The following is a 24073-nucleotide window of genomic DNA, read 5'->3' as shown; positions in this document are numbered from 1 at the left end:
CACGTGTACCTATGCGTGTAGACTGACATGGGCGAAGCGACTTGTGTGTGTGTGGTACGACAGAACTGAAACGAAGAAGGGGAGAGAAGTTCAGTATCTCTATGGTCCATACCTTTTTGAATTAAGACATTACTTATTTACAAGGACTATTCGAGAACAGTATCGAAACAAGAGAAATTAAAGGTGAGAATATTTTTATTTTTACAATAACAGTATTTGCGCTTTGGGAGTGGTGTGTGAATAGAACGTTAGCCAACTAACTATGTCGCATTTTTCTGATTTATTTACAGTTTTTGTAGATAATTGATACCTTTCCATATATATATATATGTGTGTGTTAGTCGCACAATGTGTATCTATTCCTCGTGTTATTATTTTTCTATTATTTCTCTGTTTTTCTGTCTGCATTGATGAGAAGGGCCAGTAAACGCATTCAACTGTTAGTCAACACCAGCTGTTTAACAAAGCATGTGACAAAGACATGTTGATTACTTAGTTGTATAGTAAAAAAAAATGTATCTAAAGATCACCTGGCAGCTAATATGACCACGCTGGCTCAAATACATCCACTGAGCAATGAAGGCTTTGCTGCTTTTGGCTCGTTGACTTCGACTGACGCAAAATAATAGGATTGTTCTAACTAGTTATGGTGATGGGATCTATTCGAATGTGATGTATAACTTTATTGTAAACGTTAACTTTATCTTGTTACTACTGTATTACATTACTCCCTTGCAAGATAGTTTACTGTAGCTATTCGTGAACATGCCAGCCAATCAGGTTTGGGAAGAGAGACACGGAATTACAAAGGGAGAGGTGGAATATCAGATGGGGCTGTGCCCTGTTGATTTTATTTTTGGTAAATCATTTAGGGACAAATTCTTATTTACAATGACGGTCTACCAAAAGGCCTCCTGCGGGGGACGGTGCCTGGGATTAAAAATAGAAAAATACTCTAATTAATTGTGGCCATAAAGACACATTAGATTAAAAATAACACTCAGCACTTTGAAACAAACGATCGTTAGCCTAACCCGAAATGTACTGGCCTGACTTGGCCACCCCAAAACAAGACACAGCAGATCGCTAGAGGGGAGAGGGGGACGACAGGGAGAGAGCCAAGGACTCGACTCGTACACTGCTGTGACTCGGGAGTCAGCTTTTTTTTTTTTTTTTTTTTTTTTTACATTTAACTAGGTAAATTAGTTAAGATTCTTATTTTCAATGACAGCCTAAGGGGAACAGTGGGTTAACTGCCTTGTTCAGGGGCAGAACGACAGATGTTTACCTTGTCAGCTCGGGGATTCAATCTAGCAACCTCTCGGTTACTAGTCCAACACTCTAACCACTAGGCTACCTGATCTCTGGCTGATAAAAAAACAAACATAATCCTTTAGAAACAGTGTCCTCGTTGCAAATGGCTACAACAGCGTGCAGTAAAATGCCATGCACCTCTCCCGGTGAGACAGTGAATGTGTGGATGGAGCTGAGCTTTAGATTTCATTAGAGCTTTGGATGTGTTTTTCTAGACATGTCACTATTGGTGGCCTCTTCTAAGAAACGGCATGTTATCCTAGAGGAATACGTTTGGTTTACCCCAGAGAGGTGTGTAATTCATTGGGCGTAAACAACAATGGTCCTTCCCGGTGTACCTGCTTTCTCACGTGATATTTTACACCAAACCAGTTGGTTCACATCCATTACTGCATTGCGTCCTGTGGTTGTTCCTTGCATGGCATCAACAAGTCACTGGTAGACAGTTAGCCACCTGGCTAACAAAGCATGCTGGGAGATGAATTTGAAAGTTTAGTAGTTAGGTTGCATATCAGTGAAGTGTCTGACTGGTGTAGAGGTTGAGGAAAACTTTCTAGATTGTGAAAATGTAAATTTCTTGTACTTGTTGCGTTCACAGTTTCTCCAGGGTTGTGGGGGTCATAACCAGCTCATTCAACTGTTTCAACAACTGTAAGGCCACTGTGCAATATCCTTTTACAGATCATGTCTTATCACAATAGTCGAGTAAGTCCACCAATTTTGCTGTCGGGTCACACTGTAAGAGACCGTTTCTAAGGGTAACTATGACCGTTTCTAAGGGTAACTATGACCGTTTCTAAGGGTAACTATGACCATTTCTAAGGGTAACTATGACCGTTTCTAAGGGTAACTATGACCGTTTCTAAGGGTAACTATGACCGTTTCTAAGGGTAACTATGACCGTTTCTAAGGGTAACTATGACCGTTTCTAAGGGTAACTATGACCATTTCTAAGGTAACTAACAGCTTCACAGTGGCTCTCAAGTAAAGCATTTGATGCGTGATAATGGCTCAAGTGGGAAAAGTCGACCAATCCATCTAATATGCAAATGTTTTGAAAATAAATTATCTTTTGGAAATGGATTTGACAGTTTTCTCATGAGCTTGAACATTTTGGGACATTTACAGTTTCTATTGAGCACTGTTCTCTAATGGTCATTGGATGGCTTTAGTTTGCTTGGGCATATTTCATTTACATGAAGTGTCGGTGCTGATGAGCCTATGTCTCGGTCAGCTTCGACTCCTCCTGTTGCTTGAAACGTATTGATTCAGTGATTTGAAATGTACAGTCATGTCTCAGGCTCATCTGTTTTGGTGGCTGTTTTTTAATCCATTATTTAGTTGTAGTATTTGATGACTCGTGGTTGTGATACAGAGTCTTACGAAAGCAGCAACACTCAGGTATAGCTTCAATGATAATGCCATAATATCTATGGCTCCTGTAATTACAGTGTGATGGCACACAAAATTACTATCCCTGCTGAAATATATAGATTTGACGTACTCGTCAGTACTGGGTCATTCAGTCTTATAGGTTGGCCTACTAAATATGGCTCAGACTGCGACTTTAAATGGATTTTGCCTGCTAAGAAATGGTCGGCTCAGCCCTGACTTAATAGCCTATGCGTTGTATGTGACGTCTTCTCCTGGGGTTGCATCTGTTCCATTGACGAGGTTCGTCTCCTAACGTTTGTGAGGGAGGGGTAAGTAACCTGTTGTCACATTGTGACAATTTTAATGTAATATCAGGATATTTCCATGTGGGAGCTCCATTTTAATTTTTTTTATTTTAGGCCCTGTCGAAAATAAAAAAGACAACTCAACTCATTTTAAGGCATAATTCATGTTTTTTTTTCCTCAATAAATATGTTTATCACTACTGTGGGAAAGACCATTTTAAATCATTCTTTTTTTTTTTAAATGGACTCTTAGCAGGACATTTTTGTTTTTCATCAGAGTGGCGCGGTGACTGTGAGAAACATGCACAGTACTAAGTTATCTGTCATTGGCTGGGCGCTCTGTCCAATGAGCAGCCTGCGAGGCTCGGGTAAAGCACAGCCGAGTACACGTGCATCATGTGTTTTAAACGGAGCAGCAGAAGGGAGCGCTGACGTGCCACTAATAACTCACTCCACTCTCTGGGAGTTATAGGCAAGGAACAGAGTTTACAGGCGCTCATAGAGACACCAACGGACCCGCCCGTCTCAACCTACCACCGTGAATAATTGCTCACGTGATCATGCCAAACTTAATCGTTTTGAGCCACATGCGATGCTATCTTCTATGCCACATCTTAGCAACATTAGTAGAATATAACTGTACACACGTTTCTGATTCATCGACGTCTCTGTAACCCATCTGCACATTGCGGTAGGAATTATATTTATTTGCAATCTCAAGACGTATTATAGTTAGAGTGATGCTCTGTAATGCATGCATTTCTCAATATGGGACGATGTTTCCTATCTTTCAGATTCTGTACAAGAATCTAGGCTGTTGTTCTGCTGTTAATGTTTAAAAAAAAAAAAAAACGAGTGGTAAAATTAACCAAAAAAATATTGATTTAGAATCAGAAGAATATTCGGGTAATTAAAACGAAACATGTCAGGGCGGCTGGTGGGCACATAGACTTCAGTTCCTAATGGTTTATTACATAACTGGAATAGACAGACCACAGTTGTAACAAGTGCTTTTGTCAGGCTACAACCATAAAACTGTGTCTGTAGGGAAGGGGACAGTTATTTGAACAAAGCATATGTGTTGAACTACTATGTAGTTGCCTTCATGTGTACGCAGGAACTTGCCACTTATTTTGAGAAATTGTATTTGTGGACACAATACTGCAATGTTGTTGTATTAGAGTGGCACAATGCCAACGTTTTCCCAGTTCCCCACTCTGACGCACTCCTTCTCGGACTTCCTGTCATTATTACACAGCTTTGAACGGGCAATATATTTGCTGCCGATATTTCTTCATTCAGAGAAACGCTTTTTTTTTTTTTTTATAGCTTGGATCCAGTTGGGATAGACCACACCCTAACTCCATGGAAAATGCCAGGCACCGTTAGGGCACATAGATAATATCATCCTAATAATACTGAGTTATTATGACCCTGTTGGGGTTCGGGTAGGTGAGTGGGGTATTGGGACTGCACGACTGGCTGTGGCTGCTTCAGACATGAGCGGTTGGGTCTACCCACTGTAGCCTGGGAACAGTTAGCCAACCTGGGAAGTATGCATGGCTCTATCCATCTCCCATTTGAGGCACAGGATGTGTTGTGTCATAGAAAGGTTCTGTCTGCCACCCAGACCAACAGCGTTTTACATTTTAACTAGGCAAGTCGGTTAAGAACAAATTCTCATTTACAGCCTAGGAACAGTGGGTTAACTGCCTTGTTCAGGGGAAGAATTACATATTTTTTACCTTGTCAGCTCAGGGATTTGATCTAGCAACCTTTCGGTTACTGGCCCAACACTCTAACCACTAGGCTACCTGTTCCCTCTACACTCTAACCACTAGGCTACCTGCCTCCCCTACACTCTAACCACTAGGCTACCTGCCGCCCCTCCACTCTAACCACTAGGCTACCTGCCGCCCCTCCACTCTAACCACTAGGCTACCTGCCGCCCCTCCACTCTAACCACTAGGCTACCTGCCGCCCCTCCACTCTAACCACTAGGCTACCTGCCGCCCCTACACTCTAACCACTAGGCTACCTGCCTCCCCTACACTCTAACCTCTAGGCTACCTGCCGCCCCTCCACTCTAACCACTAGGCTACCTGCCGCCCCTCCACTCTAACCACTAGGCTACCTGCCGCCCCTCCACTCTAACCACTAGGCTACCTGCCGCCCCTCCACTCCACTCTAACCACTAGGCTACCTGCCGCCCTACACTCTAACCACTAGGCTACCTGCCGCCCCTCCACTCTAAACACTAGGCTACCTGCCGCCCCTCCACTCCACTCTAACCACTAGGCTACCTGCCGCCCCTACACTCTAACCACTAGGCTACCTGCCGCCCCTCCACTCTAACCACTAGGCTACCTGCCGCCCCTCCACTCTAACCACTAGGCTACCTGCCGCCCCTCCACTCTAACCACTAGGCTACCTGCCGCCCCATATGGTGACCCAGGGTTTGGTCCAACATGACTATTGTTGACACCATCAAGTTGGTATGAGTTGACTCATTCAATCTCCTTCCATTCACTTTTATAAGATGATGTGTTTTACCATGTACCGGTAATCCAAGGTGATGTTCTTGTTGTTGTTTTTCAAGTTTTTAATCACGTCCGGCCTTGTCACTCAACACACGCATTTACTAATTTAGGCTTATCCTTCCCGAGTCATCAGCTTCTTTCTGAGCCCCTTCACTCAGACTCCCGAGACCTAAGACGGCTCTTCGGTGACCGTGCTCTGCTTGGTTTAAACCTGGCTGCTGTCGACACTACCTGCGTCACACCAATTATAGGCCACTTGATGTTGGCCCGAAAGAGAAAGTGAGAGAGAGAGAGAAGGAATGGCAAATGTGTATCAGCATTGGGCTTCTAGTTCTGAGGATTTCTGGGATTTAAGGGAGAGGTTTCTGGAGAATAACTAGAGAAGGAACATTCCCTGCGTAGGGGATCGGCCTGCCAATGCTCCCGGTGAAGGACCATTCAGGAATAACCGCCAATCTTTATGGCACCGACCCTGGGAGAGTGATGATCTTAGTTAAACAGACTAAGACTTTAACCTGTCCTGCAAGAGAATTAGGTTACCAATGACGATAGATGAAATTACAAGTTGGCTGGCAGCAATTGAGATCTGTTCCCCTGTGTGCAGACTGACTGCAGATGGACTACAGATGGGGGTCTTTCTATTGTAAGCTAGAGGGAGGCCTGGTTTGGCACCGGTTGTCTCTGACATGGACTGACAGACAGTTGGGTGCTGGTCACATGTGTGCACACAGCCAATCACACACAGCCACACACAATCACACACAGCCACACACAATCACACACAACAACACACAATCACACACAGCCACACGCAATCACACACAACAACACGCAATCACACACAACAACACGCAGCCACACACAATCACACAGCCACACACAATCACACAGCCAGACTCATCCATGCTGGGCAGCTAGGAACCAGCTCAAACTGCATGCTGTTCTTAGTCAAAGACAGACCAGCTGACAGAGACTCCGGGGTAGTCGGAGACTGTTGTACCCACACAGATGGACAAATGGGGAGATGGACAGAAGGAGGCACAAAATGATCATAACATTTTAATAGAAAGGTATTGACAGATGTGGACATACACACAGAGGTACAAGTCAGCTGTCTGCAGTGGTGTCCTCTCATAGGTTTATTTGATATTCCCTTTGGCTTTCAACTGAAAAGGTGGCCTCCATTTGAGGTCTTGAAAGCCTCTTCAGAGCCCCCTGGTACACCAAAGGAACTTGGGTATATTGTTTTTTATAGACACTATCAAAGATTTATGGAGTTGCCACCGTAAGTATTGACTAGGAGACCCCCTCACTATTTTATATATATATATATATAATCTCTCTCTGCAGGCCAAACCTCCCACAAAGCCCACTGTACTGCAGTTTGGACAACGCAAGATAATATTGTACTGGTACAAAGCAGTCTTAAGGTTGACAGAATGCATAGACCATCTTCAATACATCAGACTAATCCTATCTTGAGAGAAAAGAAGACCACACTATGAAGTCTAACCTGTTTCTTTTCTCCTTCTCCTCACCAGGTGGCCTGTAGCACAGAGAGTAACAACAACACGACACAGAGCAGGGGAGACGCCAAGGGAGAAGTAGCGACCAGTTATTTTCTCTGTTTCCCAGTCTTTTCTTGAGCGAAAGCAGCAGCATCTCTCGATCAGTAAATCTGGGAGAGTCACGTTGGTCTACTTTCTTAGCGGAATATTATCTCTCCCTTCTGCGGGTGGATCCCTCGCCCTTTAGCACTTGACCGGAGGGTTTCAGCACAAACTAATATTTAAAAAAAAAAAACATTTTCAAAATTTTCAGGAGAAACAATGTTTTCTCTCCTTCGTGTTTTAGCAACCAATCAACCAATCACGATACACAACTGCAGTCACGCTAGTCCCACCTAATCAACTGGAAAAGATAATTTTTCTAGAATTATCTTACATTACACTTGGTGAGAGAGCTTTATCTCAACCAAGCCTAACCAGCCTCATCCTAACCTATTATGAGTTACGACGACTCAAACTCCACCCCTGGCGATGACACTTGGGGGCGAGTGGGAAGCACCAATGAAGAAGAGGAGGAGGCGGGAACAGGATTGAGCTCCCCCGGCAGCAACAACAACCATGGCAGCCAATCGGGAACTTCGGACTTGGCCAATCGGGTGCGAGGATCCTCTCCAAGTGGATCCGGCTCCGGTGGCTCGTCTGGGGGGGACCAGAGGGGTCCTAGCTCAGATGACGGGGAAAGGGAGTCGAGTGAGGGAGGGGGCGGGTCCAGGGGACACCAGTCCAGAAGGTCCCACTGTTCCTCCAGCCAGAAGGACTCTGGCATGATGCTGGAGAACACAGAGAGCAACAAGAGCTCTCAGTCCCAGAGCCCGTCTCCCCCTAGCAGCTCTCTGGCCTACAGCCTGCTGTCAGCCAGCTCAGAGCAGGACCCTCCTTCCACCTCCGGCTGCAGCAGCAACGAGCAGCACCAGACGGCCCGCGTCCAGACCCAGAAGGAGATGCTGAAAGCCCTGAAGGAGCTCAAGGTTCGCCTGCCGGCCGAGTGCAAGGGCAAAGGTCGCTCCAGCACCCTGGACGCCCTCCAGTACGCCCTGAACTGTGTGAAGCAGGTGCGAGCCAACCAGGAGTACTACCACCAGTGGGGTGTGGAGGAGTGTCACGGCTGCAGCCTGGATCTGTCTGTATATACCACAGAGGAGCTGGACAACATCGCCTCAGAGTACACCCTCAAAAATACAGTACGTCGACATCCTCCAAACAATGACTAAGCATTTCACACACGTATTTCACTTTGTTTTTGAAAGTTACGTTTTGTAATGCAGTCGACTCACTCAGTACAGTACGCAAGCAATCATTCCTGACTCACACTCTTCCTCTCCCTTCTCTTCTCCTCCCTCCAGGACACCTTTTCCATGGCGGTGTCCTTCCTGACAGGCAAAGTGGTGTACATCTCCCCGCAGGGCTCGTCCCTGCTGCGCTGCAAGCCAGAGAGGCTCCAGGGGGCCATCTTCTCCGAACTGCTGGCTCCCCAAGACGTCAGCACCTTCTACAGCAGCACCGCCCCCTGCCACCTGCCCGCCTGGGCCACCTGCATGGGCTCTGTGTCCCCACTGACAGACTGCACCCAGGGGAAGTCGATGTTCTGTCGCATCAGTGCCGACCGGGCGCAGGGAGGCGAGATCAAATACTACCCCTTCCGCATGACCCCCTATCAGCTAACCCTGAGGGACTTGGACACGTCAGACCCCCAGCCCTGCTGCTTGCTCATCGCTGAGCGGGTACAGTCCGGATACGAAGCTCCCAGGATCCCTGCTGACAAGCGGATCTTTTCCACCAGTCACAGTCCCAGCTGTCTCTTCCAGGAAGTAGATGAAAGGGCTGTGCCGTTGTTGGGCTACCTTCCCCAGGACCTGGTGGGAAGCCCTGTACTTCTCTACCTCCACCCAGAGGACAGACCGATCATGGTGGCCATACATAGGAAGAGTAAGTACACCATTTATTGTCTGTCTTCCTCCACATCTTTCAATCTTATTTTACTGTTTTAGTCTCATTCTGTCTGAATTCTGTCCTCTCAGTCTTTCTCACTCTGTCTTTCTCACTCTCTCTGTCTTTCTCACTCTCTCTGTCTTTCTCACTCTCTCTGTCTTTCTCACTCTGTCTTTCTCACTCTGTCTTTCTCACTCTGTCTTTCTCACTCTCTCTCTTTCTCACTCTGTCTTTCTCACTCTGTCTTTCTCACTCTCTCTCTTTCTCACTCTCTCTCTTTCTCACTCTCTCTCTTTCTCACTCTCTCTCTTTTCTCCCTCTCTCTCTTTCTCCCTCTCTCTCTTTCTCCCTCTCTCTTTCTCTCTCTCGTTCTCCCTCTCTCTCTCGTTCTCCCTCTCTCTCTCTTTCTCACTCTCTCAGTCTTTCTCACTCTGTCTTTCTCACTCTCTCTGTCTTTCTCACTCTCTCTGTCTTTCTCACTCTCTCTGTCTTTCTCACTCTCTCTGTCTTTCTCACTCTCTCTGTCTTTCTCACTCTCTCTGTCTTTCTCACTCTCTCTGTCTTTCTTTCTCTCTCTCTCTTTCTCTCTCTGTAAAGCTTAGTGGTCTTCCATTCTAACCTCTTTTCCTTCCATCTTCCAGTCCTCCAGTCTGCAGGCCAGCCCTTTGACAGTTCTCCCATGAGGATGTGTGCCCGCAGTGGGGAGTACGTGACCATCGACACTAGCTGGTCCTCCTTCATCAACCCCTGGAGCAGGAAGGTGGCCTTCATCGTGGGCCGCCACAAAGTCCGAACCAGCCCCTTGAACGAGGACGTGTTCACCCCTCTGCGGGGCTGTGAGGGCCGCCCCGTGGCCCCAGAGATTGTGCAGCTGAGCGAGCAGATCCACCGTCTCCTGGTGAAGCCTGTCCACAGTGGAGGGTCGCAGGGCTACAGCAGCCTGGCCTCAAATGGATCCTGCTCCCACGAGCAGCAGTACCGACGCACGGCCTCCTCCGCCTCCGACAGCAAGTCCACCAACGCCATGGAGGCCATGGAGGCAGCCGTGGTCGCGCTGCACAAACCGGTGAGTGGAATGAAGACACTCCAAAAGCCTATGCACACAGAGGTCTTCATATTTATCATGTTAGTCATTTAGCAGACTCTTCTTCAGAGTGACTTACAGACTTAATTATAGTTGAGTGCCTTGCTCAAGGGTACATCGAAAGATTTTTCACCTAGTTGGCTCTGGGATTCAAACCAGCAACCTTTTGGTTACTGGCCCAATGCTCTTAACCGATAGGCTACCGACCACCCCATATATTCACACACTGACTTTTGAGCGTCGTTGTTCCCTCAGATGACGTTCCAGCAGATCTGTAAGGACGTGTACATGGTCAAGACCAGCGGGCAGCAGGTCTTTATCAACTCTCACAACCGAGCCCTGTCCCGGCGACACACTGTCACAGCGCTCCGGGCCACTGGAGAAGTGGAACCCATCAAGAGTCTGATCCCGGAGGTGGCGTGTCCATCCAAACCCCTGGTGTTCAACACCCAGCAGCTGATGAAGGAGGAGCCCCCCAGTGCCTACAGCTACCAACAGATTAACTGTCTGGACAGCATCATTAGGTATATAGGGGTGGTTTTAATAGTCATTTTACTGGGAATAGGGGTGGTTTTAATAGTCATTTTACTGGGAATAGGGGTGGTTTTAATAGTCATTTTACTGGGAATAGGGGTGGTTTTAATAGTCATTTTACTGGGAATAGGGGTGGTTTTAATAGTCATTTTACTGGGAATAGGGGTGGTTTTAATAGTCATTTTACTGGGAATAGGGGTGGTTTTAATAGTCATTTTACTGGGAATAGGGGTGGTTTTAATAGTCATTTTACTGGGAATAGGGGTGGTTTTAATAGTCATTTTACTGGGAATAGGGGTGGTTTTAATAGTCATTTTACTGGGAATAGGGGTGGTTTTAATAGTCATTTTACTGGGAATAGGGGTGGTTTTAATAGTCATTTTACTGGGAATAGGGGTGGTTTTAATAGTCATTTTACTGGGAATAGGGGTGGTTTTAATAGTCATTTTACTGGGAATAGGGGTGGTTTTAATAGTCATTTTACTGGGAATAGGGGTGGTTTTAATAGTCATTTTACTGGGAATAGGGGTGGTTTTAATAGTCATTTTACTGGGAATAGGGGTGGTTTTAATAGTCATTTTACTGGGAATAGGGGTGGTTTTAATAGTCATTTTACTGGGAATAGGGGTGGTTTTAATAGTCATTTTACTGGGAATAGGGGTGGTTTTAATAGTCATTTTACTGGGAATAGGGGTGGTTTTAATAGTCATTTTACTGGGAATAGGGGTGGTTTTAATAGTCATTTTACTGGGAATAGGGGTGGTTTTAATAGTCATTTTACTGGGAATAGGGGTGGTTTTAATAGTCATTTTACTGGGAATAGGGGTGGTTTTAATAGTCATTTTACTGGGAATAGGGGTGGTTTTAATAGTCATTTTACTGGGAATAGGGGTGGTTTTAATAGTCATTTTACTGGGAATAGGGGTGGTTTTAATAGTCATTTTACTGGGAATAGGGGTGGTTTTAATAGTCATTTTACTGGGAATAGGGGTGGTTTTAATAGTCATTTTACTGGGAATAGGGGTGGTTTTAATAGTCATTTTACTGGGAATAGGGGTGGTTTTAATAGTCATTTTACTGGGAATAGGGGTGGTTTTAATAGTCATTTTACTGGGAATAGGGGTGGTTTTAATAGTCATTTTACTGGGAATAGGGGTGGTTTTAATAGTCATTTTACTGGGAATAGGGGTGGTTTTAATAGTCATTTTACTGGGAATAGGGGTGGTTTTAATAGTCATTTTACTGGGAATAGGGGTGGTTTTAATAGTCATTTTACTGGGAATAGGGGTGGTTTTAATAGTCATTTTACTGGGAATAGGGGTGGTTTTAATAGTCATTTTACTGGGAATAGGGGTGGTTTTAATAGTCATTTTACTGGGAATAGGGGTGGTTTTAATAGTCATTTTACTGGGAATAGGGGTGGTTTTAATAGTCATTTTACTGGGAATAGGGGTGGTTTTAATAGTCATTTTACTGGGAATAGGGGTGGTTTTAATAGTCATTTTACTGGGAATAGGGGTGGTTTTAATAGTCATTTTACTGGGAATAGGGGTGGTTTTAATAGTCATTTTACTGGGAATAGGGGTGGTTTTAATAGTCATTTTACTGGGAATAGGGGTGGTTTTAATAGTCATTTTACTGGGAATAGGGGTGGTTTTAATAGTCATTTTACTGGGAATAGGGGTGGTTTTAATAGTCATTTTACTGGGAATAGGGGTGGTTTTAATAGTCATTTTACTGGGAATAGGGGTGGTTTTAATAGTCATTTTACTGGGAATAGGGGTGGTTTTAATAGTCATTTTACTGGGAATAGGGGTGGTTTTAATAGTCATTTTACTGGGAATAGGGGTGGTTTTAATAGTCATTTTACTGGGAATAGGGGTGGTTTTAATAGTCATTTTACTGGGAATAGGGGTGGTTTTAATAGTCATTTTACTGGGAATAGGGGTGGTTTTAATAGTCATTTTACTGGGAATAGGGGTGGTTTTAATAGTCATTTTACTGGGAATAGTGGTGGTTTTAATAGTCATTTTACTGGGAATAGTGGTGGTTTTAATAGTGATTTTATTCATAGTTTGAATCCTAAATTGAAATCAAGTGCACTTCATAAAGTGAACTTATGTTGTCACTTCCTCTTCCCCTCCCAGGTTCTTGGACGGCTGTAACGTTAAGAGGAAGTTTGGCTCGTCCTCTGCCACGTCCGCATCGGACGAAGAGAAACAACAGGAAACCGCTGGGAATGAAAAAGGTACATTCACCCTTCAGATAGATGCTGTTCACCAGGTTACCATACAGGTATATTCAACCTTCAGATAGAGGCTGTAAACCAGGTTACCATACAGGTATATTAGATAGATCACCAGGTTACCATACAGGTATATTCAACCTTCAGATAGATGCTGTACACCAGGTTACCATACAGGTATATTAGATAGATGCTGTACACCAGGTTACCATACAGGTATATTAGATAGATGCTGTTCACCAGGTTACCATACAGGTATATTAGATAGATGCTGTACACCAGGTTACCATACAGGTATATTCAACCTTCAGATAGAGGCTGTACACCAGGTTACCATACAGGTATATTCAACCTTCAGATAGATGCTGTTCACCAGGTTACCATGCAGGTATATTAGATAGATGCTGTTCACCAGGTTACCATACAGGTATATTAGATAGATGCTGTTCACCAGGTTACCCTACAGGTATATTAGATAGATGCTGTTCACCAGGTTACCCTACAGGTATATTAGATAGATGCTGTTCACCAGGTTACCATACAGGTATATTAGATAGATGCTGTTCACCAGGTTACCATGCAGGTATATTAGATAGATAGATGCTGTTCACCAGGTTACCCTACAGGTATATTAGATAGATGCTGTTCACCAGGTTACCATACAGGTATATTAGATAGATGCTGTTCACCAGGTTACCATACAGGTATATTAGATAGATGCTGTTCACCAGGTTACCATACAGGTATATTAGATAGATGCTGTTCACCAGGTTACCCTACAGGTATATTAGATAGATGCTGTTCACCAGGTTACCATACAGGTATATTAGATAGATGCTGTACACCAGGTTACCATACAGGTATATTAGATAGATAGATGCTGTTCACCAGGTTACCATACAGGTATATTAGATAGATGCTGTTCACCAGGTTACCCTACAGGTATATTAGATAGATGCTGTTCACCAGGTTACCCTACAGGTATATTAGATAGATGCTGTACACCAGGTTACCCTACAGGTATATTAGATAGATGCTGTTCAGCAGGTTACCCTACAGGTATATTAGATTTGGACTAGACCCCTGGTCACTGCAGTCCACAGGAGAAACAGACACACGAGTGTGAAAGAGAGAGTGAACAAGAGTGAGTGAGAGCGAGGGGACTCTTAATGATAACTTTGTCTATTCTATAAAGGCCTGCTTGTTGTGACACGCTGAACTGGGGAGGGGGCGGGGTTTTACCACGAGAGCAATCCGTAGGATTGACTCACCTAGGCCTGTCCGTTCGTCTGTGTGTGTGTGTGTGTGTGGTGCTACAGGTGGTCCAGCTACCTCAGTCACCCTGGTTGGGGACTCAGCGGGGGTACCCCCCCTGGCCATGCACAGCCACAAGGCGAGGAGTGTAGCCTCAGTCACCTCTCAGTGCAGCTTCAGCAGTACCATCGTCCACGTGGGAGACAAGAAGCCCCCCGAGTCAGGTGGGAAAGACACGCTTGTCTCCTGGCCTGGACTGTAGTAGTGGTCTGTCTACTATACCACTCCTATCACACTAGTGGTCTGTCAAGGGAGTCTCTCTCTGCCACCAGTATCTGTCCGTGGAATCTCTCACAGTTACTTGATAGTAACTCGTAGTTGCTTGTCGTCGCTCTGTCTTGTCTTTTGTGGTTATTTTGTTTCCATCTATCTCTCCCCCATCTAGTTTTTTATAGCTTGTTTCTTTCTTTCTCCATGACCTCTTTGTTTCTCGCTCTCTCAAGCCGCCGAGTCCAGCCTTTCCTCTTGTCAAGTGTTTTTCTCAAACTGTCTATAATGTCTCCTCCTTCTCTTTCTCCTCTCTTTCTCCTACACAGACGTTGTCATGGAAAATGCTCCTCCCACTCCTACGCCAGCCACTCCCACCACGACCAGGTCTCCACCCACCGCCATCATTAACCCTCCACCGCCCAAAACAACCTCTCCATCCAGCCGGAGAGGAGGTGGCCTGACCAAGGAGGTGCTCTCTGCTCACACGCAGCAGGAGGAGCAAGCCTTCCTCTGTCGCTTCAGTGACCTGAGCCAGCTGAGGGTGATTTCTCCATCCTCGGCCCTGCGTTGCCCACTCCCCAACACCAACCCCCGCCGCAGAAGTAAACATGCATTTCTCAACAACACTCTTTTCATCAACTAGATTATTATTTTTTAACTCGGGCCAACAGCAATGAAACTTTAACTTATGGCTCTCTCTCTTTGTCTCTCTCTTTGTCTCTCTCTCTCTTTGTCTCTCTCTGTCTGTCCCTCTCTGTCTGTCCCTCTCTGTCTGTCCTCCCTCTCTGTCTGTCTGTCCCTCTCTGTCTGTCTGTCCCTCTCTGTCTGTCTGTCTCTCTCTGTCTGTCTGTCTCTCTCTGTCTCTCTCTGTCTCTCTCTGTCTCTGTCTCTCTCTGTCTCTGTCTCTCTCTGTCTCTGTCTCTCTCTCTCTCAGGAGCGTGTTCCCCTGACTACCCTGCAGCTGGAGGCAGCAGTGGTCGCCGTGGAGCCAAGAGGCTGAAGAAGCAGGAGTCCTCAGAACAGAGGGGCCCTCTGGCTTTGGGCCTGACTGGACCCCTGCGGAGCCCCAACGTCGTCCCCATGAATTCCCCCCCCAGCTCCACCTACACCCTCTCAGTGATGCCCATGGGGCCTCCCACCACATCCTCCTGGCCCGTCTCTGTAGGATCCCAGGCCAGCCTGCCCTCTGTGCCCTACCCCTCGGGTACGCTCCCCCTGTACCCCATCTACCCTCCTCTCTCCCAGCCCATACAGAACCAGATGGTGCCTCCTATGATGGCCCTGGTGCTGCCCAACTACATGTTCCCACAACTTCACCCCAACCTCCCCCAGATGACCACAGCCATGAACACAATGGGAAGCCTCACGCCCCAGCCGGGAGCCGCCATGGTTACCCCCGGCCCGCAGCAGTTCTTCAACCCCGGCGCTGGTTTCCCCTTCCCCGGTACCAACGTCATGCCATGCCCCATGCCTACGATGCCCTCGCTCATGCAAACTGCCATGCCTATCCAGACCCAACGGCCAGCCTCTGGGTCCAGCACCCCTCAGTCATGTAGTCAAGTACCAGTCGACCAGGAGGGTGCAGAGTCGCCCCTCTTCCACTCTCGCTGCTCCTCCCCGCTCAACCTGCTGCAGCTTGTGGAGGAGTCGCCTAGCAACCGGCTGGAGGTCGCCACGGCGCTGGCTGCTTCCGCGCAACAAGCCACGATCCCCTCACAAGGGACTCGGGGGAGATCGCCAGATGACTCCAAGGAGAACGTGAGTTGAAAAGATGTCATCTCTGAATGTACATTGAATTCATTATAGTTTGAACTTAATACTTCCAGCTAAGGTATTATAACTCATATCTCTCTCCTCTCTCTTTAGGCCAATGATTCCAACCAGGATGGTGAATCCACCCCCAGTGACCTACTGGACCTGCTCCTGCAAGAGGACTCCCGCTCAGGCTCCGCGTCCTCTGGGTCAGGTTCTGACTCCTTGGGCACTGTGTCCAACGGCTGCAGCTCCTCAGGCAGTGGAACTAGTGAGTACTACTAACCCCCCTCAATACTGCCTGACCTGGCAAATGGAAGAGAACACGGTGACATTCACATGGCATTTTATTATTGCCGACATCGCTAGGTAAATGTCACCGAGAATGTTTGAAATGTCAGATCTTTTAGCTGTCACTCAAAACATAAAGTGGGAATACCCCAATCACTAGGAAATACTGTTCACTCTAAAAACTCCAGCGGGTTCAGGTCTGACCTATAACAACTTATTCTATCGTCTTCTCCCAGGTCGCAGTCGGAGTAGCCGCACCAGCAAGTACTTTGGCAGCATCGACTCGTCAGAGAACGACCACTGCCGCAAGCAGCCAGCAGGTGGCAGCAGAGCAGGAGGAGACGGGGAGGAGCAATTGATTAAGTGTGTCCTGCAGGATCCCATCTGGCTCCTCATGGCCAACACCGACCACAAGGTGATGATGACGTACCAGCTGCCGACCAAGGACAGGGAGACGGTGCTGCGGCAGGACCGCGAGGCCCTGAGGGCCATGCACAAACACCAGCCCCGCTTCACTGAGGACCAGAAGAGAGAACTGAGCCAGGTCCACCCCTGGATACGTACCGGGCGCCTGCCCCGCGCCATCAACATCTCGGTAAGCACCCTCCCCTCTCGTACAAACGTAACTTTATTTGTTTTGTTTTATGTGAACTTAGACCTACAGCCATATGACCTGTTTCATCCACATGTGGTCATACAGGAAGTGTTTTGGTTGTCAGCTAACCCTCCTCTACACCTCCCTCTCAGGCATGTATGGGGTGCAAGTCTTCCCCCTTACCAGAGAGCACCGTGGACCAGGGAGGAGAGGCTCGCAGAGAAGAGGGGCACGCGGCGCACTCTGAAACACAAGGCAACGACCAGGAAATGACAACAGAGGAGCAGGAAGTGACCTGGCCAACGGGGGAGAAGAAAGCAAGGGCTGGTGAAACCTACATGACCCACTGAAAGGTTGAGGAGGGATCAAGAACACTTAAGTTATTGTGGATGTTTCTTCCAGTCGACAGACTCCATGCTTAAGAGATGCAAAATTCCAGGCCCAAATGTCTAATGCTAATCTGAGAGACTCAAGACATTTTGTTCTCAGGTGGTTGTGGGTAATCGAAATGCATTCTTTTTATATTAGCTGGGACTGCTGCCATGTCAGTGTCCCCATTGGCTGGCGGTAAAATCAATTGGGACTCTGGGTCCAATCAGTCGGTCTGCTTTGTGTGTTCCATCACCAGTGGTTGTAAGAGAGACCGTCGTCATGACAGAAAGCCTTGAAAGCACGGGGGACACAGCACATTGTTAAAATCAGTGTACCGTTGGATTGTACACACCAATATATATTTTTCCTTGTGTATTTATTGAACATGTTCATTTAATAAGAAACACTAAAGTTAAAAGTGTGAATGTGTTAACAAAATGGCCACTTTATTTCACACCAAGTCTACTCCCGTTTTGGGATAGAATGGTTTCTCCTGTACAGTTCTAGTTCCTGTTGGGAGGATTCATTTCACAGGGAGAGAGGGGGACCCCTTGGTTATTTTTCTCTGTTGGGAGGTTTTCTCTGATTAACCAGGGATTGTTGTAAATTGTTTTGTTTTCTGCATATATTTTTTTCACTTAAAACAAATGCTTGTTATATAAGTCAGTTATTAAGACGACATTTACACAGGCAGGTTTACTTAATTTTTTAAGCAGTATGTATATTTTATATCACTGTAAATTCTGTTTCCGAGAAGAAATTGAAATGGTCTGTGTTTGGTCAAAAACAAAACATTTAGAAAGTCAAAGTACCCTCTGATCTCAGGGGAGAGTAGACGTGAGTGTTTCTGTGGTAACACAATGGAATGAGGTGTCACTCTGAACAACAACGGAGTGACAGTTGAACATGTGGGACCGCTTCCTGATTTGCTGGGCATTATGGTCCATGAAACTTTGCTGCAGACATCTTATCCTATGAAAACAGTCCAGGATACTGAACAAGGTAAAAAAAAAAAAAACTTCCAGCTTCCATAGCAACAAAGAGAACAGACTTTTGATTGGAGGCATCCATCACAAGGATTCAGGAATACGGAAAACCAGATCGGCAATGCTCTGATTGGTTGGTTTGAAAGGAGTTTGAACAACACAGCAGAACATTGGTCAGCTCCTAAGAGGTTTTTAGAGAATATCGTTGTTCGACTGTCTCGCCTCTCTTTGGCACTGTACTAGTGATTGTGATATTCAGCTTAATTTCCTAATTATTATTTTGTATTAAAAAAAAAGTAAATAAATGAAATGATATCCAATGACTCACGACTTGTCTTCTTCTGTACTGCACCTGACTGAGGGAATGTAACCTGTATGTATACTGTATGTACAGTTCCTTTAGACAAGGTATTATAAACCCAGTTTCAACATCTCAGACAGCAACAAGCTAGTACAATATCAATTATATGTATTTGTATCGTTTTTTTTTTTACAGTTTGTTTTGCTCATCGTTATGGAGGTTGTCTGAGGACCACATGCTCAAGGCCAGGGACAGCCATTTCCTGAGAGGACCAGGGACAGCCATTTCCTGAGAGGACCACATGTTCAGGGACAGCCATTTCCTGAGAGGACCACATGCTCAAGGCCAGGGACAGCCATTTCCTGAGAGGACCACATGTTCAAGGCCAGGGAAGCCATTTCCTGAGAGGACCACATGTTCAAAGCCAGGGACAGCCATTTCCTGAGAGGACCACATGTTCAAGGCCAGGGAAGCCATTTCCTGAGAGGACCACATGTTCAAAGCCAGGGACAGCCATTTCCTGAGAGGACCAGGGGAAGCCATTTCCTGAGAGGACCAGGGACAGCCATTTCCTGAGAGGACCACATGCTCAAGGCCAGGGACAGCCATTTCCTGAGAGGACCACATTTCCTGTTTCAACCACATGGCCAGGGACAGCCATTTCCTGCTCAAGGACCATTTCCTGAGAGGACCACATGCTTTCAGAGGACCACATGCTCAAAGCCAGGGGCAGCCATTTCCTGAGAGGACCAGGGACAGCCATTTCCCACATGCTGAGAGGACCAGCCATTTCCTGAGAGGACCAGGGACAGCCATTTCCTGAGAGGACCACATGTTCAGGGACAGCCATTTCCTGAGAGGACCACATGCTCAAGGCCAGGGACAGCCATTTCCTGAGAGGACCACATGTTCAGGGACAGCCATTTCCTGAGAAGACCACATGTTCAAGGCCAGGGGAAGCCATTTCCTGAGAGGACCACATGTTCAAAGCCAGGGACAGCCATTTCCTGAGAGGACCAGGGGAAGCAATTTCCTGAGAGGACCAGGGACAGCCATTTCCTGAAAGGACCACATGCTCAAGGCCAGGGACAGCCATTTCCTGAGAGGACCAGGGGAAGCCATTTCCTGAGAGGACCAGGGACAGCCATTTCCTGAGAGGACCACATGCTCAAGGCCAGGGACAGCCATTTCCTGAGAGGACCACATGCTCAAGGCCAGGGACAGCCATTTCCTGAGAGGACCACATGCTCAAGGCCAGGGGACAGCCATTTCCTGAGAGGACCACATGCTCAAGGCCAGGGACAGCCATTTCCTGAGAGGACCACATGCTCAAGGCCAGGGGCAGCCATTTCCTGAGAGGACCAGGGGAAGCCATTTCCTGAGAGGAGGCTGCTGAGGGGAGAAAGATTCATAACGATGACCAGGAAGGGCCCAAATGGAATGATACTGTTCCACCTATTCCGCTCCTGTCATTAACTCGAGCCCGCTCTCCCCAATTAAGGGGCCACCAGCTTCCTGTGGTGTGCAGCGCTGCTACTGGTAGGGAGACTTTAGTAGGATGGTGTTTAGTTGAGGTCCCCCCCACTCGAGTAGGGGTTTATCTGGCCTGCTGTCCCACTATAGTGTCTCCTCAAACCCATTCACCCCATACACATTCACTGAGCCTGTCTAGCCAGACTTGTTTTCTGGGGTTTGATAACTCTGTCCCATAGATTAGCTAGCTGTGTCCACGTGGTGTTTTTACGTAACAGTGACTTAACGTGAGACAGAGCATCCACGTGGAACACTTGAGACATTCCTATTAAAAAACAGCTGTGTGATATTTCAACGAGAATGCCCTCGTGCCCCAGTGTTTTGGGGGGGGGTATATTGGCACAGCGTTGAGGGTCAGCAAACTGCCAATATGTCCTCCAAACACCGTCTTCAAGGGCATTATCACTTATACAACGGGTTACCAACATGTTCAGATAATTATTTACATATTTTAATTAAAAACATTATTTTGATGAATTTATTCATACTATTTCATCCTTCCACAAGATATACAGTGCATTTGGAAAGTATTCAGACCCCTTGACTTTTTCCACATTTTGTTACATTACAGCCTTATTCTAAAATGTATTAAATTGTTTTTTTCCCCCCTCATAAATCTACATACAATACCACACAATGACAAAGCTAAATCAGGTTTTTAGACATTCTTGCAAATTTACAAAAAATGAAAAACTGAAATATCACGTTTACATAAATAGTTAAACCCTTTACTTTGTTGAAGCACCTTTGGCAGCGATTACAGCATCAAGTCTTCTGACTGCAAACTAGCGACACTTAGTTTCGTTTGACCTTTTTTCAATTGACATGTCTTGGTATATATCTATAAAATGATGCTCGCTGATTCATGATTATGACTGGCTGAGAAAAGCTGCCTGTCTGTCTGTCTCATCCCGACACATTCATTACTATGGGACAGCAGGAGCATCATGACAATAACAACGTTGCAAATGTCGGAGAGACAGACAGCAAGGTTTATACAAATCTCTGCTGTTGAAAACTAAATGTTAGTCTAGATGTCTATGTCTAGATGCTTTTTATAGTGGAGATCAGTTTTGTATAAAGATGTGTAGAAATGAATACTGTGTTGTTAATCAACAATGGTTGATAGGAATTTTTGTGACACGATGTCACAGGCAGGACAAAGAGATCAAATCAAATTGTATTTGTCACATACACATGGATAGCAGATTAATGAATCAGTTCATGTGAGTGTAGCGAAATGCTTGTGCTTCTAGTTCCGACCATGCAGTAATATCCAACAAGTAATCTAACCTAAAAATTTCACAACAACTACCTTAAAACACACAAGTGTAAAGGAATTAATCAGAATATGTACATAAAAATATATGAATGAGTGATGGCCTGACGGGATAGGCAAGATGCAGTACATGGCATAGAGTACAGTATATACATATGAGATGAGTAATGTAGGGCATGGCAGCAGCCACTCAATGTTAGTGATGGCTGTTTAACAGTCTGATGGCCTTGAGATAGAAGCTGTTTTTCAGTCTCTCGGTCCCAGCTTTGATGCACCTGTACTGACCTCGTCTTCTGGATGATAGCGGGGTGAACAGGCAGTGACTCGGGTGGTTGTTGTCCTTGATGATCTTTATGGACTTCCTGTGACATCTGTTGGTGTAGGTGTCCTGCCCCCGGTGATGAGTTGTACAGACCTCACTACCCTCTGGAGAGCCTTACGGTTATGGGCCGTACCAGGCGGTGATACAGCCCGACAGGATGCTCTCAATTGTTCATCTGTAAAAGTTTGTGAGTGTTTTTGGTGACAAGCCAAATTTCTTCAGCCTCCTGAGGTTGAAGAGGTGCTGTTGCTCCTTCTTTACCACACTGTCTGTGTGGGTGGACCATTTCAGTTTGTCCGTGATGTGTAAGCAGAGGAACTTAAAACTTTCCACCATCTCCACTACTGTCCCGTCGATGTGGATAGGGGGGTGCTCCCTCTGCTGTTTCCTGAAGTCCACGATCATCTCCTTTGTTTTGTTGACATTGAGTGTGAGGTTATTGTCCTGACACCACACTCCGAGGGCCCTCACCTCCTCCCTGTAGGCCATCTCGTCGTTGGTAATCAAGCATACCACTATAGTGTCGTCTGCAAACTTGATGATTGAGTTGGAGGCGTGCATGGCCACGCAGTCGTGGGTGAACAGGGAGTACAGGAGAGGGCTCAGAACGCACCCTTGTGGGGCCCCAGTGTTGATGATCAGTGGAGTGGAGATGTTGTTACCTACCCTCACCACCTGGAGGCGGCCCGTCAGGAAGTCCAGGACCCAGTTGCACAGGGCGGGGTCGAGACCCAGGGTCTCGAGTTTGGAGGGTACTAATGGTGTTAAATGCTGAGCTGTAATCGATGAACAGCATTCTTACAGGTATTCCTCTTGTCCATATGGGATAGGGCAGTGTGCAGTGTGATTGCGTCATCTGTGGACCTATTGGGGAGGTAAGCAAATTTGGAGTGAGCCTAGGGTGACAGTTGGCAGTGATATGGTCCTTGACTAGTCTCTCAAAGTACTTCATGATGACGGAAGTGAGTGCTATGGGGCGGTAGTCATTTAGCTCAGTTACCTTAGCTTTCTTGGGAACAGGAACAATGGTGGCCCTCTTGAAGCACGTGGGAACAGCAGACTGGGATAAGGATTGATTGAATATGTCCGTAAACACACCAGGCAGCTGGTCTGCGCATGCTCTGAGGGCGCGGCTGGGGATGCCGTCTGGGCCTGCAGCCCTGCGCGGTTTAACACGTTTAAATGCTCTACTCATGTTGGCTGCAGTGAAGGAGAGCCCACAGGTTTTGGTAGCAGGCCGTATTGTATTGTATTGTCCTCAAAGCGAGCAAAGAAGTTGTTAAGTCTGTCTGGGAGCAAGACAACGTGGTCAGCGACGGGGCTGGTTTTTCTTTTGTAGTGAAGAAACCAGGTGTTTGTACCCACTCCGTTAGCGTGTCTCGACTGAGCCATGTTTCCGTGAAACAAAGAACGTTACAGTCTCTGATGTCTCTCTGGAAGGCAACCCTTGCTCGGATTTCGTCTACCTTGTTGTCAAGAGACTGGACATTGGCGAGTAGTATACTAGGGAGCGGTGGGTGATGTGCCTGTTTACGGAGCCAGACCAGAAGACCGCTCCGTCTGCCCCTTCTACGGCGCCATTGTTCTGGGTCGCCGGCTGGGATCCGATCCATTGTCCTGGGTGGTCCAAACAGAGGATCCGCTTCGGGAAAGTTGTATTCCTGGTCGTAATGTTGGTGAGTTGAAGTTGCTCTTATATCCAATAGTTCCTCCAGGCTGTATGTAATAAAACCTAAGATTTCCTGGGGAAACCATGTAAGAAATAATACGTTAAAAAAACAAAATACTGCATCGTTTCTCTGTCGGCGCTGGAAGTTGAATCGACAGAGACTGTAGCTTACAGTATGATATGTAGTTATCAATATGTTTTTAATTTGCAGTTATCAATATACCGTAAGTTATCAAGCATACAGGACAGTGAACAATACTGTAGATATATATTTTTTTAAATACACCCTACTTGTCTAATTTTGTGAGCTATGACAAATTTTGGTATTGTATAAATATTGAAGCTGAGCATGAGCATTAATCAATAAATCATCAAAATATATTACTTCATGAATTTATATTACTGTGTACTAGAGTTTACGTCTAACTGCTAATGTCGAAATGAATGTTAAAAAAATTAAATAGAGATGAAGTGAAGAATGCTTTTCCTATATTTACTGTAGGATATTATGAGTACTGGGAAAAGACATGATACTGTCACGCCCTGATCTGGTTCA

The 24073-nt window shown here is 46.1% G+C and overlaps 1 protein-coding gene across 1 annotated transcript; it reads left to right on the top strand.

Moving 5' to 3' along the window:
- Positions 1–18736, top strand: per1b (period circadian clock 1b). The gene is made up of 12 exons (XM_035763646.2): positions 1–183; positions 7075–8282; positions 8445–9027; positions 9672–10096; positions 10370–10638; positions 12796–12896; positions 14213–14371; positions 14744–15019; positions 15352–16175; positions 16284–16440; positions 16697–17055; positions 17208–18736. Exons 2-12 carry the CDS (start codon positions 7539–7541, stop codon positions 17403–17405), a joined length of 4095 nt encoding a protein of 1364 aa, XP_035619539.2. The 5' UTR covers positions 1–183; positions 7075–7538; the 3' UTR covers positions 17406–18736.
- The last annotated feature ends 5337 nt before the right edge of the window (positions 18737–24073 follow it).

Source organism: Oncorhynchus keta, chromosome 13, assembly GCF_023373465.1.
Source record: "Oncorhynchus keta strain PuntledgeMale-10-30-2019 chromosome 13, Oket_V2, whole genome shotgun sequence".
NCBI classification, from domain to species: domain Eukaryota; kingdom Metazoa; phylum Chordata; class Actinopteri; order Salmoniformes; family Salmonidae; genus Oncorhynchus; species Oncorhynchus keta.
This window is presented reverse-complemented; position numbering and strand designations above follow the sequence as displayed.

Excerpts from the sequence above, each read along its gene's own strand:
- per1b (XM_035763646.2), top strand. The coding sequence starts at position 7,539 with ATGAGTTACGACGACTCAAACTCCACCCCTGGCGATGACACTTGGGGG. Across the intron at positions 10,639-12,795 it reads TGTCTGGACAGCATCATTAG|GTTCTTGGACGGCTGTAACG; the intron begins GTATATAGGGGT and ends TTCCCCTCCCAG. Across the intron at positions 16,441-16,696 it reads CTCCTCAGGCAGTGGAACTA|GTCGCAGTCGGAGTAGCCGC; the intron begins GTGAGTACTACT and ends GTCTTCTCCCAG.